At 43.7% G+C, this 12,844-nt stretch overlaps 1 protein-coding gene across 1 annotated transcript in view; it reads right to left on the reverse strand.

Moving 5' to 3' along the window:
* Exoc2 (exocyst complex component 2) overlaps positions 1-12,844 on the reverse strand; it is a 166,049-nt gene that overhangs the window by 7,628 nt on the left and 145,577 nt on the right. The window contains exons 24-25 of the mRNA XM_055619046.1: positions 5,091-5,146; positions 2,660-2,782 (exon numbers count right to left, since the gene is read on the reverse strand). Coding sequence (XP_055475021.1) covers positions 2,660-2,782; positions 5,091-5,146 — 179 coding nt within the window. The remainder of the gene's footprint in view (positions 1-2,659; positions 2,783-5,090; positions 5,147-12,844) is intronic.

A 12,844-nucleotide genomic window follows, 5' to 3' on the forward strand; every position in this document is an offset into this window, starting at 1 on the left:
AAAAAAAAAAAAAAAAAAAAAAAAAAAAAAAAAAAAAAAAAAAAAAGCCCAAACCACGCGTAACATAACTCAAAATAATGTTAAAACAAAAAATGGCATCCTAGCATGCATGATGCCTGGCTTGGTGGTCAAGATTGTTTCATACCTAGTATACATAAAAATCAAATCAAATCAAATCCAGGCAGCACAATGTGAGAGAAGAAAGGCAGACAGGGAGCTACAGACCACCATGCCACCCACCCTGGCACAGGTGGGCCTTGGATAACCACCTGCCGGAGGCTGTCACCCAGGGGCCTGGCAGCTGTGTGGTCAGCCTGCTGTGGCAGCCATCACAATGTATACGTGGTGTACAGATGGGAGGGTATGTACAGAGTATGTGCTGGACAGATGGGAGAGAAAGAGAAGTGGAGCAGCTTGAGCAGTATGAAGAAAGATGGAACTGGACCTTAGGGGTAGAGAGGAGCAGCCTGTTGTAAGTGGCCAGCCCTGCTACCTGGAACCATGATGAGACGGTTCCATCATGATGAGGTCCCAGCCCAAGCTGGGTCTGAGGATAATCAGAGGTTGGGGATGTGGACATCCAAGGGCTGTGCGGAACTTGCACCCACCTCTCACCAGTGACAGCATTCTGGAGAGCAGGCCCTGTGCCTTCCTCAGATAGCACAGTGAAGCTGGCCTTGGCTGAGGGGTGGTGGCTAAGCCAGCCCTGCAAGACAGCATGGGAAAGCTGGCCATGCAACTAGTCTGCTATGAGGTGGCCTGGGTGGGGGTGTGAGGCCTTACACTCCCTTTCCCCCAACCTGCGTTAGTCAGGAGAGCTACCCCTGCCCCAGTCACTGACTACAGCACTCAGGAGAGCAGGCCTTGCACCTTGCCTGGGCAACACAGTGGAGCTGGCCCTGATGGTGAAGCAAGCTCTAAGGGCATGAGAGCAGGAGGGCTGGCCCAGCTCCTCTCAGGCTGCAACATGAGGAGAATGGGCCCCAGGCCTTGAGTGGAGCCGGCTCTGGAGGCATGGGTGCATGTGGGTCAGCCCCAAGGGTAGAAGAGCAGGAGAGCTGACCCTGTCTCCTGCTGGCAGCACTGGGTGGCCTAGGAGGAGTGGTGTTGGAGAGCTCACTCTGGTGGTACAGAGAAGGGAGAGCCACCGTGCTGACTGGCTCAGCTACCATCCAGGGCCCCAAGTTGGCCCAGCCCAACATCTGTATCATCTGTGAATGGTTGGAATGCATGAAGGACCAGTCCTGCTGATCTAAAGCTGTAGGATCTACATGACACATGGTAACAAGATAACTGGGAGGACTGCTGAGAATCCAAAACATCGATGGTGTCACAGAAGCCAGAGATCTCAAACAGACCTCATTACAATGAACATTTGCAAGCGCAAATGTGTGAAGAGAGGGGAATACTGTGGAGCACAATGTGAAATACTACAGCTTCCATAATGAGATACTTTCTATGCTTTGTTTGTTTGCTTATATGTGCTTTTTCACTTTAGGGGGGAGGCTGCAAGGGCAAACAGCAGATATGAGGAGACAGGGAGATGAGCAGGACTGAGGTGCATGATGTGAAGTGTGCAAAGAATCAATAAAAATTCAAAGAAGAATAAAGTGTAATTAATAAAAAAATAAAGAAAATAAAAACAAACAATAAAACAACAACAACAAAATGTATAAGAAGAAACAGCAATAAGTCTTTATGACTTCAGGAAGTCTAGGAAAATGCAAAAAGTACAAGGAACCAAAGTAAAATCAGCTGGACTTCATGAAAACAAAACACGACCACTGCAGTAACACATGCCATGGGGAAAGTGAGACCACAGCTCAGAGAATGAGATGACCGTGCACAGCCAGGACATGGCCACAGTCCATCGTGCAGTTCGTAACAAATGCTTGTAAGGCAAGGGAGTAACAAAAGGCCTCATTAATGGATGTCGGGTGGACAGCAGTGTCACTGTTTTGGAGGACAATCTAGTGTTTGCTATGAGGAGATACATGCCATAACTCTCACTGAAGCCATACACAAACCTTTATTCTTTTTATCTTGAAACAGTCTTGGTGAATTGCCAGGCTGGCCCTGAATTCACTGTACAGGCTACAGACATCCTGAATTTGCCATCTTCCTGTCTTAGCCTCTTGAGGACCTGGGATCACAGGTGTGGACCACCATGCCCAGGAGCAGAAGCATTCTTACTTCAAGTTTCCTAGTCTCAGGATGGTTGGTCAGAGTGGAATCTGACCAAGCACATGTGTTCAAGGGATCACTGAATGCTTTGGAGACACATGGAAGGACTCCATAATTACAAACAGTTTTATAAAACTTCTTGCAGGTCTTGTCTGTTTTGATGCCTGAAACAGAACCTCTGGGAATTGCAGACAATACATAGTGTGAGTGTGTGTGAGTGTGTGTGTGTGCACAGTGGATATATGTGTGTCTGCTGTACTGTGGGTACGGCGTGTGTGTTTGTAGATATCCAAGTGTTTTGTGTGCTGCACAGTACGTGTAGTTCTGCACAGAGGGTATGCTTGTGTTTCTATGTGTGTATGCCTGTGCAATTAGCAGGGGCACCAAAAGCCCCTACTGTGTCTATAAGGCTGGTAGCTAACAGAGTTGCTTATTGGAAAAGAAAATTCTTCACAAAGTTGGATGCTTTCGGTACCTGCAGTGCTCCATTTCTGCTGAAGGATGAGACACACTGCATCAGCCGGCTCAGCTCTTCGGAGACTGCTTCCACCACCCGGGCCAGGACCCGGGGCACCAGTTCTTTGGAAACAGTGAACACCTGATGGGAGATTTAGAACAAAAAGAAACAGTGCATTACATACCCTTTTCCTAGCTTGTGCCTGTCAACAGCAATGTAATAAACAAAATTGACATGTCTTTTTACGTTTTCTAAGCCATAATTTTAAAAGACCAAAGTTACGAATGAAAGATATGCAGTTAGGCATACACTTGTGTTTGTAAGATTTCTTTTACTGTGTATGTGCGAGTGCTCTGCCTACACATATGTATGTGTGTACTGGATGTATGCCTGGCACCTGTGGAGGTCAGAAGAGGGCATCAGAGCCCCTGGAACCGGAGTGGTTACGAGCCACCACGTGGTGCTGGGACCTCAGCCATTACTGATGAATGACAAGTGCAGGTGTTGACTAAAAATTATTTTCAGAATTCTGTCCTTTTAACGTCCCCTTTACAAGAAACAAAATTCCTAAAACGAGAGAAAAAATCCTCTAAGTAAATATCTGCCAAAATTAAAAAGGGATGAAATGAACTGGGTACTCGTGTAGCGGTGTGCACCCGCTCTCCTGGCTACGAAAACAGGGGAGCAGGAAGAGCGCTTCAGTCCAGGAGTTCGAGTCCAGCTTGGGCAACACAGCGAGAACTTGTGTCTTATAAATAAATGAGTTTCAATATTTCATACTGGATAAGTTTCTAGTTTTATTGTGTGCTATAAATACATTATTTCTTTTTATTTGACAAACAACACTTTGTTAAATTTTATTTATTTGTGTATTCATTTGTTTCTCAGTGTGCGTACATGTGTGTGTCTCTGTGCACACATATGCACATACCTTGGCATGCATATGGAAGTTAGGGGACCACTTACAGGAACTGGTTCTCTCTTCCTTTATGTGGGTTTTGCAGATCAAAGTCACTTCACCAGCCTTGGCAACAAGTGGTTTATCTGCGGAGCCATCTTGGTGGCCCTATTTCAGATTTTCACAGCTGACAAAATTATATCTAGAGGTTTTGTAAAGGGTTTTACTATGCTAATTTGCAAATTAAAGTATGTTTTTTCTAAGCTTTGCCTGTTCCCAGTTTGAGGTGCTAGTGTTAAACATTTGTGTCAACCCAAACAATTTAAGCATTCAATCAATATGGGCAACTTAAAATTTTATCACAAATGATTGTTCTGGTTGAAATTCTACTTTGGGTTACTGAGCTAAACTAAAAGGGGACCTGAGAGGCTGAAACTTAAGTAATCTCACAGCTGCTGATAATGGCTAACAGCCAACCTTCCACAGGACCAGAGGGTCCCTTATAACCCTGATGTCTGTACTTCCTCTGCTCTCTGTATACAGGATGTTTCTATCCACCAATGATTTCATTTATGAATTAATCTCAAAAGAAACTAACACAAGAATTATCTTATAACTTTAAATAAAATCTGAGATCTATAAGGCCAGTGCCTGCCAGAGTTAAATCACATAAAACCTTTCATGGGCTCCTCTGCTAAGAAGTGGAGAGTGTAAGGAGGTGGTTTCGCCTGTTTTCTCTGGCTGCTCTGCCCTTGTGCTTTTGCTGTCTTTATGCATATATGCATACTTCTCCAGCTACCAGGATGGCCTCCAAACTTTCTCAACAAGAAGGCCACATAAGCAACTGCCTGGATGCCTAGAGCTAAGCTGAGGAGGCATCTGAGCAACAGTGGTGACTGTTTTGGCATTGCTTTACTTGATGGTTTCCTATCACTCCGTGAGCCACCCTGAGAGTGCTGGCAATGGAGCCCACGATGGACCTTGAAATCACTGCATGGAAATATAGGCAGCAATGGTGGCTCTGACAGCAAGGTGACAGCCTGTTTTCCAGTGTGCCTCAGAAGAGTGACTCCCACTCCTAGTATGTCCAGTAAGGATGCCAACATGAAACCTCAGATAACTGTGGGACAGCTTGTGTGAGCCATGGGAAGCAGTATCTACACACACCGAAGCAACAAAACTAATTTGCTGACTTCAGTGTTGTGTTAAGGGTCACGGAAGATATGTATAGTTTCAGAAAAAGTCTCAGTTACACACACACACAGACACATGTATACACAGACACCAACACAAGCACATAAACACAAATGTACACTGCCACATTCGTGTACACACATAGGCACACACACATGCACGCACACAGACACATATGCAGAAAGACACACGCAGATATACATGCACGCACACACTGCACCCTATTTTACTTATATGCCCAAGATATATTCTGGAGGGGAAGGGGACCCCCAACTTGTGAAAAACAATCCACTTTTTTATCTTTCTTTCTTCCCCTTCAATTATCTACTTTTGTAGGAACAGTTAATGACAGCTTACCTCTGCATGCACAGCAATTATATTCACCAATGCTTCTTTTAAGTAGTTTCTGACACCTGAAATCAAGATGGGGGAGGGACAGGCACTCAGTGACATCCTCAGCCAGCCCTCTCCCTGCAGCATCAGCATGCAACTGCCAGAGTGGTCTGAGGTGAGACTGAAAATAACACCATTGCTGTCCATTTCCTCTTGAGATCAAATGGTGAAAGGGCTATTTCCAGAGAGGTTAAAACCAAAACAGCTTAAATGAGAAATTTTCTTTCACTCTTTTTCATTACTATCACTGTGCTCTGAATCTACTATCAGTTGGGAGGGGCTTATGGGGGGATACAAAGTGAATAAAGTGTAATTAATAAAAAATATAAAAAAATCAAAATCAAAACTTTAAAATACTCTTCTATTTCACATACATGCCACACAATGTACAGAGGACAAAAGGAGGGTGTTGAAATCTGTAGGACTGATGTTAGACATCGCAGAGGGATACAGAATAAAAAGTTTTGATCCTAAGAAATCACTTTATTGTGTGTGTGTGTGTATGTCCGTGTGTGTGTGTGTGTGTGTGTGTGTGTGTGTGTGTGTGTGTAAGCACACGTGCGTGTGCTTATGTGTACCATTTATGTGCAGGTACCTGCTGGGGCTAGAGGGCATCAGAGCCACTGTAAGCCACAAGGCATGGGTGCTGGGAACCAAAACAGTCCTCTGTAAGACCAGTAAACGGCCTAAACTGCCGAGCCATCTCTCCAGCCCATGAATGACTTTCAAAAAGAAAACCTTCAGGTCTTGGAGAGTGGGTAAGAGTGCTTGCAGTGCAAGCATGAAGACCTGTGCTTGAAACCCAAACATCCATAAAAAATGCTGGGCTGCTTAAGGCTGTCCGTGCCTTTAACCCTCGTTCTGTGGGGGATGGGGATGGAGACAGGAGGTCACCAGGACTTCCTGGATGCCAGCCTGGCTGCAGGTTCAGTGACAGACCCTTCCTCAAGGGGGTAAAACAAGGAGGGACAGTGCAGGATACACAGGTGTGCAACCCCATGTGCCCACATACCCTGCCACACACAAGCAAAGCTTGTTACAAATGAGTTAGACCTACAAAACAGGCTAAAGACTGGACAAAACAGGTGTCAGACCCAGAATTGATGAGCACAGCTTGAGCTAACAGCAGCCGCCAGATTATGGGTGCTGAGTACGTGGTCACAGCTTTCCGAACCAACTACCTCCTAGCTGTGACTTTTGGTGAGGAGCCTTCCCACATGTCTAGGGAGTGTAGATTTTGCACCTCTTTGCCAGACTGCAGTGAGGACTGAGGGTGACCACTCGTGCATATCCTACGCTCACCATGCTCTTCAGGGGATCATCGTTACCGTAGGCTAAAAAAACATGAAGCGCAGTGATTTCCTGTAACTCCAAAATGACTGCTTTCTTCTGGAGTGGAATATTCTAGACTCTATTCTAGATAATAATAATACAGAGGCTGAAGGATAGGATTTTCTCTGAATATCACCCATAGCTTGGATAGAAAGAGACCATAAACTGTAATAAGTTTTTTTTTTTTCCTTGAAAAGTCCAGGCTGGTCCTGAACTCACAATGCAGTCGAGGATTACCCTGAATTCCTGATCACCCTGATTCTGCTTCCTGAGTGCTGGGATTACAGCTTTAGTATCAAGGGGAGGAAGTAGGACAGGAGAATACAAGGGACTTATGAAAGTGAAATACACTAACTTGGAGAACACAGAGCTTCTTCCCGCCAAAGGAAAGCCAAGCCACTGAAATCCCCTGCAGCAGCTGGGCATTCAGAGCTGGGCCTTCTCTAGACAGTGTCTTGAGTATCACTCTAGGGGTTGGAGCAGGGCGCATGAATGAGCGCCACTCAAAATTCTGGTCATCGTCTGGGGTCTAAGGAGAGCAGCTCATGCATATTCATCTTTGTACACCTAACATGCACAATTATGCACACCCAAGCCCAGAAGGAGAGCAGCGACGCTCTAAGGAACCAAGAGTTAAACCTCAACAGCCTCTGTCATGTGAAACTAGGCTCTGTTGGTGCCACTGTGGTGCAGCTGTCACAGTGGTGACTGGAAATGGAAGCTTTACAATCTAAAAAGCTCTTTAATGCAGAGTGAGAGCAGTGCTGACCACTAAGTCAGAAACTAAACTTAGACTCAAGCAAGGCAGTCACATGCCCAGTGACCGTATACTAGGAACTCAATTCCCCCTCTGACCCTCATAGGAAAAACACCTGGCAAGAACATTACACCAAGTATCACAACAAAATACCCAAAGCATAGACAGCCCTGGATCAGCCAACACAATGTTAAAGATGCAGCTGTGACAGTGAGTAGCAAGGGAGCCAGTAAAGACTTCCTCATCTAAGCGACCACTTCCCACACAAGCTGAAAAATCCAGCCCTCCCGTACTAGCCTGACTGCAGGTTTTCCATGAACAGCAGAAGAAACCATGACTTTGGGAAAGGGAGTTTTATAATTTTTGGAGTTTTTATCTTTATGAGTAGAAAAAATAAATAAACAACAAATAACCGCTTCAAGGGCTAAGGGACATGCTGGGAAAGAGAAGGGATGATAGACCAGAATGGATAGACACAGCAATTCTGCTTAAGCAATGTGTCAGGCAGGTGAGGGTGGACGTGATAGGCTGGTGTTGATCAGCTCTGCAAAGGGCAACCAGCCTGAGCTGGCTCTGGCTAAAGCAAAGCATGAACTCCCAAAGCAACATATACCCTACAGTATAACACAATAATTACAAAGATAAGCTGGTTAGGATGCAGCATGCCCATAATCCTAGAACCCAGGCATCTGAGGCAGGAGGATTGTGAGATCTAGGACTACATAGTGACAGGTCTGTGAAAAAAAAAGTTAAAAATTCCCTGATTCCTGTGCCTGCTCTTGAGATTCTTCTTCCTGTTGAGTTGCCATAATCAACTTCGATATGATAGTTTTTGCTTTATCTTATTATATTTTATTTTGTCGGTTTTGAGTGTTACCTCTAGAAGCCTGTTCTTTTCTCTTTTTTTCATTTTAAATTATGTGTTTATTCATTACTATTTTAAAAGGTCATAAGTTACAAAAGCTTTTCTGGTAATGCCATAGATAATATTCTTTTCTAATGGGAGACAGAAAGGGAGTGGCTCTGGAGGGGATATATTGAGAAAAGAATCTCTTTTCAATAAAATAACAAAATGCTGAAAGAAGAATGACCCACAGGCTTTCTTTTCCCAAAGAGCGACCAACTACATTAAACAAGTGCCTTTTCCTGCCAACTGAACTAACATATTTCATTCAAAGGAAGTGGCTACACATATTCATTCATTTGTTAACACAGATTTCCTGGGATTCTCTTATGTAGTGGACTGCTAGGTATGTGTCCAGCATTGGGACCTTTAAGTAGAACATGTTGATGATCCCAGAAAGAAGATCACACAGTTATTGAATGTATGATCACAATTTACTGAAGTTGGGTTGTGTCTCTAATCACATAGAGTAAATTCACACAAGACAGTTATATGAAAGGGTTATGTAGCAAAAAAAGAACAAAAGCCAGTTTAAAATGATCTGTGTTTAGCTGCTCTCTTCATTTCATGATGCTCTTGGCTGGTTAAACACTAGTATTGAGGTAAAGGTAGAAAAAAGTCAAAGCAAATTGATAGCTTACATTTAGAGATGGCCACTCTGCCTGACCCTTCATAGGTGGCAAGCAGCTGGCAAATGTACGTTTTGATGACTGTGCAAAGGAAATGTACAGTTGGGCTTCCATATCCAGAGACTCCATGTCCACTGATTTAACCAACAGTCAATGTAGAATACTGAAACCATCAACCCAAAATATTTCCCCCCTGTCATTATTCCCTAAGTAAAAGTTATCTGTGCTCAGCATCACAGAGAATCTAGAAGTGATTTATAGCTCCATACAGAGTTCTGTGCAGTTCTGAGCCTTTTCACAGAATGGACCCAGCATCTGCACTACAGAAGATGTGGCAGAAGGATGGAGACCGAATCCCTAAGGCTGTGGGTAGATGGAGCTTAGGAATGGGAGACTGGACCTCACCTGTGGCCTCAGGGATGACTGAGCCTGACATCTCTTCCTTCATTGAGAAGTCGGACAAGGAAAGGAAGGCAGAAGCCAAGGAAGATGTCACCTGAGAAAGATCCCAGGGAAACTGTACAGAAACACAGTATCCAGAACAAACGGTAAAATGGATCTCAAAAGTCCCTGGCTTTTGTGCCAGGGGTCAGGACCACAATTCAATTTTTAGTGAGGAGGCTATTTTTGGTGACTATTAGGTGACTATGAGGGAAGAACTACACCATAATCTACTCTGCTAGCAAATGTTGGTTTCTCTCATCACATTTTATTTTAGTTTAATATTATTAAAAATGACAGTTGCTAATTACTTTTTATTCCCTTGAGGTGACAGAAAGTACATTTATGATCCAAATTCTGGTTTGCCAATCAGTAACTACATGACCTCAGACAACTCAGTTTTCCTCTCAGGTGACTGCCAACTCTCTGAAAGGCAGCAATTTGCTAACAAATCCATTTAAAAAATTCTCTCATTCATCAACAGCATCCATCCACCCTGTGTGAACACCACCAGTGTGGTGTAGGAAGTGGGCAAAGCAGACACAGCCTGCAGCCCCCAAGAGAGATCAGACTTCGGTGGAAGAAGTGTTCTACTGAGTCTCAAGAACATACATGCCTCAGATACAGACATGAACTGGCTAGCAGGCACACTGCGTATAAAACGCACTGGCTACAGCTGTGTCTTCTGAAAGTCCAGGTGTACGTGTACAAACTCTAACTCACTGTTGACTGACAACTGGCTGCAGATGAGGGTCTTTTGAGCAAGCAGACAGGAATCAATTGACTGCTGACAACTTTTTTGTAACACATGGCAGCAACAGGCAGTTGACATGACATCCAGTGTGGCTGCAGTGGGACCTGACGGGGGCTCTGTCACTGACAAAATTCTTGCTGTGCCAGTTTTACACTAAGTGTAAGGTGGTGATCGATGGGCTTCATTTGTCACATTTTTCTTTGGCTTTAAAAAGAATGGCAGAGTATCACATATTGTCATGGCCAGAGGAGACCAGGCCTGGTTTGACCACTAGATTTTTAGGGCAGAACTGTCTAAATGAACTGCTAAGTGAATGCTGAATGAATCAATTATTAGAGGAAAACCGAGTCACCTGTAAGATTTGCAAGAGCAAATCAGTCCACCAGTCCCAGCTTTCTGCAGGGGTCACTAGAGACATGCATGCCTGTTATGAAGAGATGTCCTCTGGCAGGGCACCTCTAACTTTTCATAGGACACAGGAAAACAAGGGCAGTCTTTTTGAGATTAAGATCCATTTAAGAGTATAGTTAAAAAGTAGAGCAAAATAAAATGTTGCCGAGGCTTAACCAATTTGCTTTCCAAATGAGTTTTGCTCTTTTGGTGACAGCTTGCCCCAAACACTAAGCACTCTTTTACTCAGTGCCTACAATGTGCTAGACACTATGGCAATGCTCAGGTCGGTAAGAACACAGTGGGCATACCCTATGTGTGTTAGAAGACCTGGGTTTAGCTTGCACTCCAATGGCGGTAAGCCATGAAGTGAGGCGTATACAGCCCTCATTAGGAAAGGGGCATCACTGCTGGCACAGTGCGTGAGGGTAAGAGGGAAAACTGACTGACTTCTTGGAGCTGCAGCAAAGTGCCAGGTTATGATGATGTAGTCATGAGTGTTGTTTTTAAAAGAGCTCTACTCAGATAAACCCCCACAACTTTCCATGTTATTTAAGTGAAGGAATGAGACGCCATTTCTGAGCATTCACAATATCGACCTTCTCAGCTCTGAATATGAAATTAGAATGTGTCATGATATTTGACCAACAAAGTGTCCCCACCCACACAGTATGAACCCAGATGATCACTTAGCAATTAATTAGAAGCCTAGTGTGGAAATTCCCCAAGGAGAACACAGAGGTTGCCTCTCTGAGCGAGGTCCTGTAGGCTGCAGCTTGCATAGTGGGCTTCCGGTTAGTGAGACTGTGTGGCTTACATCTCTCACAAGGAAAAGAGCATTTGCACACATCACATTAACAAAGAAGCTTCTTGGTCACTTTGCTAGTTTTTTTTTTTTTTTTTTTTCTTTTCGAGCAGGGAAGTCACATAATTTGGGGGATAGGCACACTATTATTAAAAAATAAACACTGAAAGCCTAACATTAGTATTCCATGACAGGCACCATTTCAGGTCTTGAGGAAAACAGAGACCTTCCCCACAGAGCTTAGAGCTGAGAGAGGCAACACCCAGGTTTAGTATAGTAATTGGCTTGACTGTTATATAAGAAAAAAAAGCATACGATTCTTAAATAAGAAGACAGCTGTGCGATATAAAATTAATCAGGCAAACAGTAAAGCAAGGCTGCTATGCATGAGAATGGCATCACTGTGACCAACAACCCCATCTCTTGTTGAAGGGACACTGGTGTTTCTGTGTCCTTTTCACGAGAATGCTGCCTGAAAACAATGTGATAATGTTCCACTGTGCACTGCAATTTAAAAGTGTTTAAAGGGTGGCTGAGAATCAGGTAGTTAATTTGAGATTTGAGTTCTCCTCAATGTATGGGGAAATGTTCAAAGTGTTACACTAACAGATTTGATTTTTTTTTCATTAAATTCATTCAATAAATGTTGTCTTTACCACTTTCCCCAGGAGAATGAAATCTGACAATTTGTTATATTTTTTTTCAGACTTTTGCCTAGGAATATGTGTGTGTGTGTGTGTGTGTGTGTGTGTGTGTGTGTATATATATATATATATATATATATATATATATATATATATATATATATATATATATGAGGCTATTTTACAATTCCCTTTTTAAAACAATTATATCATGTTCTTAAAAAAAATAAAAATGGTCTGCTCTTCAAAGCAGAGCTGGGTCTTTAGCCATGTCACTCAGAATACAGCCTCCCATGTCCTACTGCTCTCTTAGGATAAACCCTTCCCAGGCAAGCAGAGCTTTCCCATTGCCCCTCTAGAGCGGTACAGTTGATACAGTACCCCTAGCGACACATCCTAGAGCCAGAAGCCATGGTCTACATTAGGGTAACTGTTGGAGATGGACGTTCTATTGGTGTAGTGGTGTACACTCCCTGTTACACGGTGATGTGGACAGTCTTTACCACCTGAAACATCACTGGTGCCTCTCTTCTTCACCCACCCTCTCTAACCCTGAAGCCACTATGCTTTCTCTCCCTCTACTGCTCTGGCTGTTCCAGAATGTAATAATTTGGGGTCATACAGTATGTAGCTTTTGTTAGACCAGATGGCCCTGAACTTGCAGTAATCCTCCGGCCTCAGCATTCTGACTGCTTGGATTATGGCAGTGTGCCATCTGGCTCGTGCATTTTAATAGAATAACCCAGAAGCGGAACTTCTGAGTTCAAAGGTTTTCAGTCTTGGTAGATTCTGCCAATGTGCCATTCACAGCCTACAGGAAACTGAACTCTTGCTTCTCCATGCTTTTTGAGTGGTGGTGGTTCACTGAAAACTCTTAAACAGCTATTTGACAAAACTTTTCATTGAAACAGTCAAGCAAAATTTAAAGGTCAAAAAAGATGTGTGAAAGCCATGTAAGAAGTCTCAGAAGGAGTTACAGAAAGCTATACCATATGAACCTATACCAAGAGTGCAGGTCCTCCTTCCCATGAAGCACTTCCTGGCACAACTGACAGTACTTCT

Source organism: Psammomys obesus, unplaced genomic scaffold, assembly GCF_907164565.1.
Source record: "Psammomys obesus unplaced genomic scaffold, mPsaObe1.curated_primary_1811, whole genome shotgun sequence".
Classification (NCBI taxonomy): domain Eukaryota; kingdom Metazoa; phylum Chordata; class Mammalia; order Rodentia; family Muridae; genus Psammomys; species Psammomys obesus.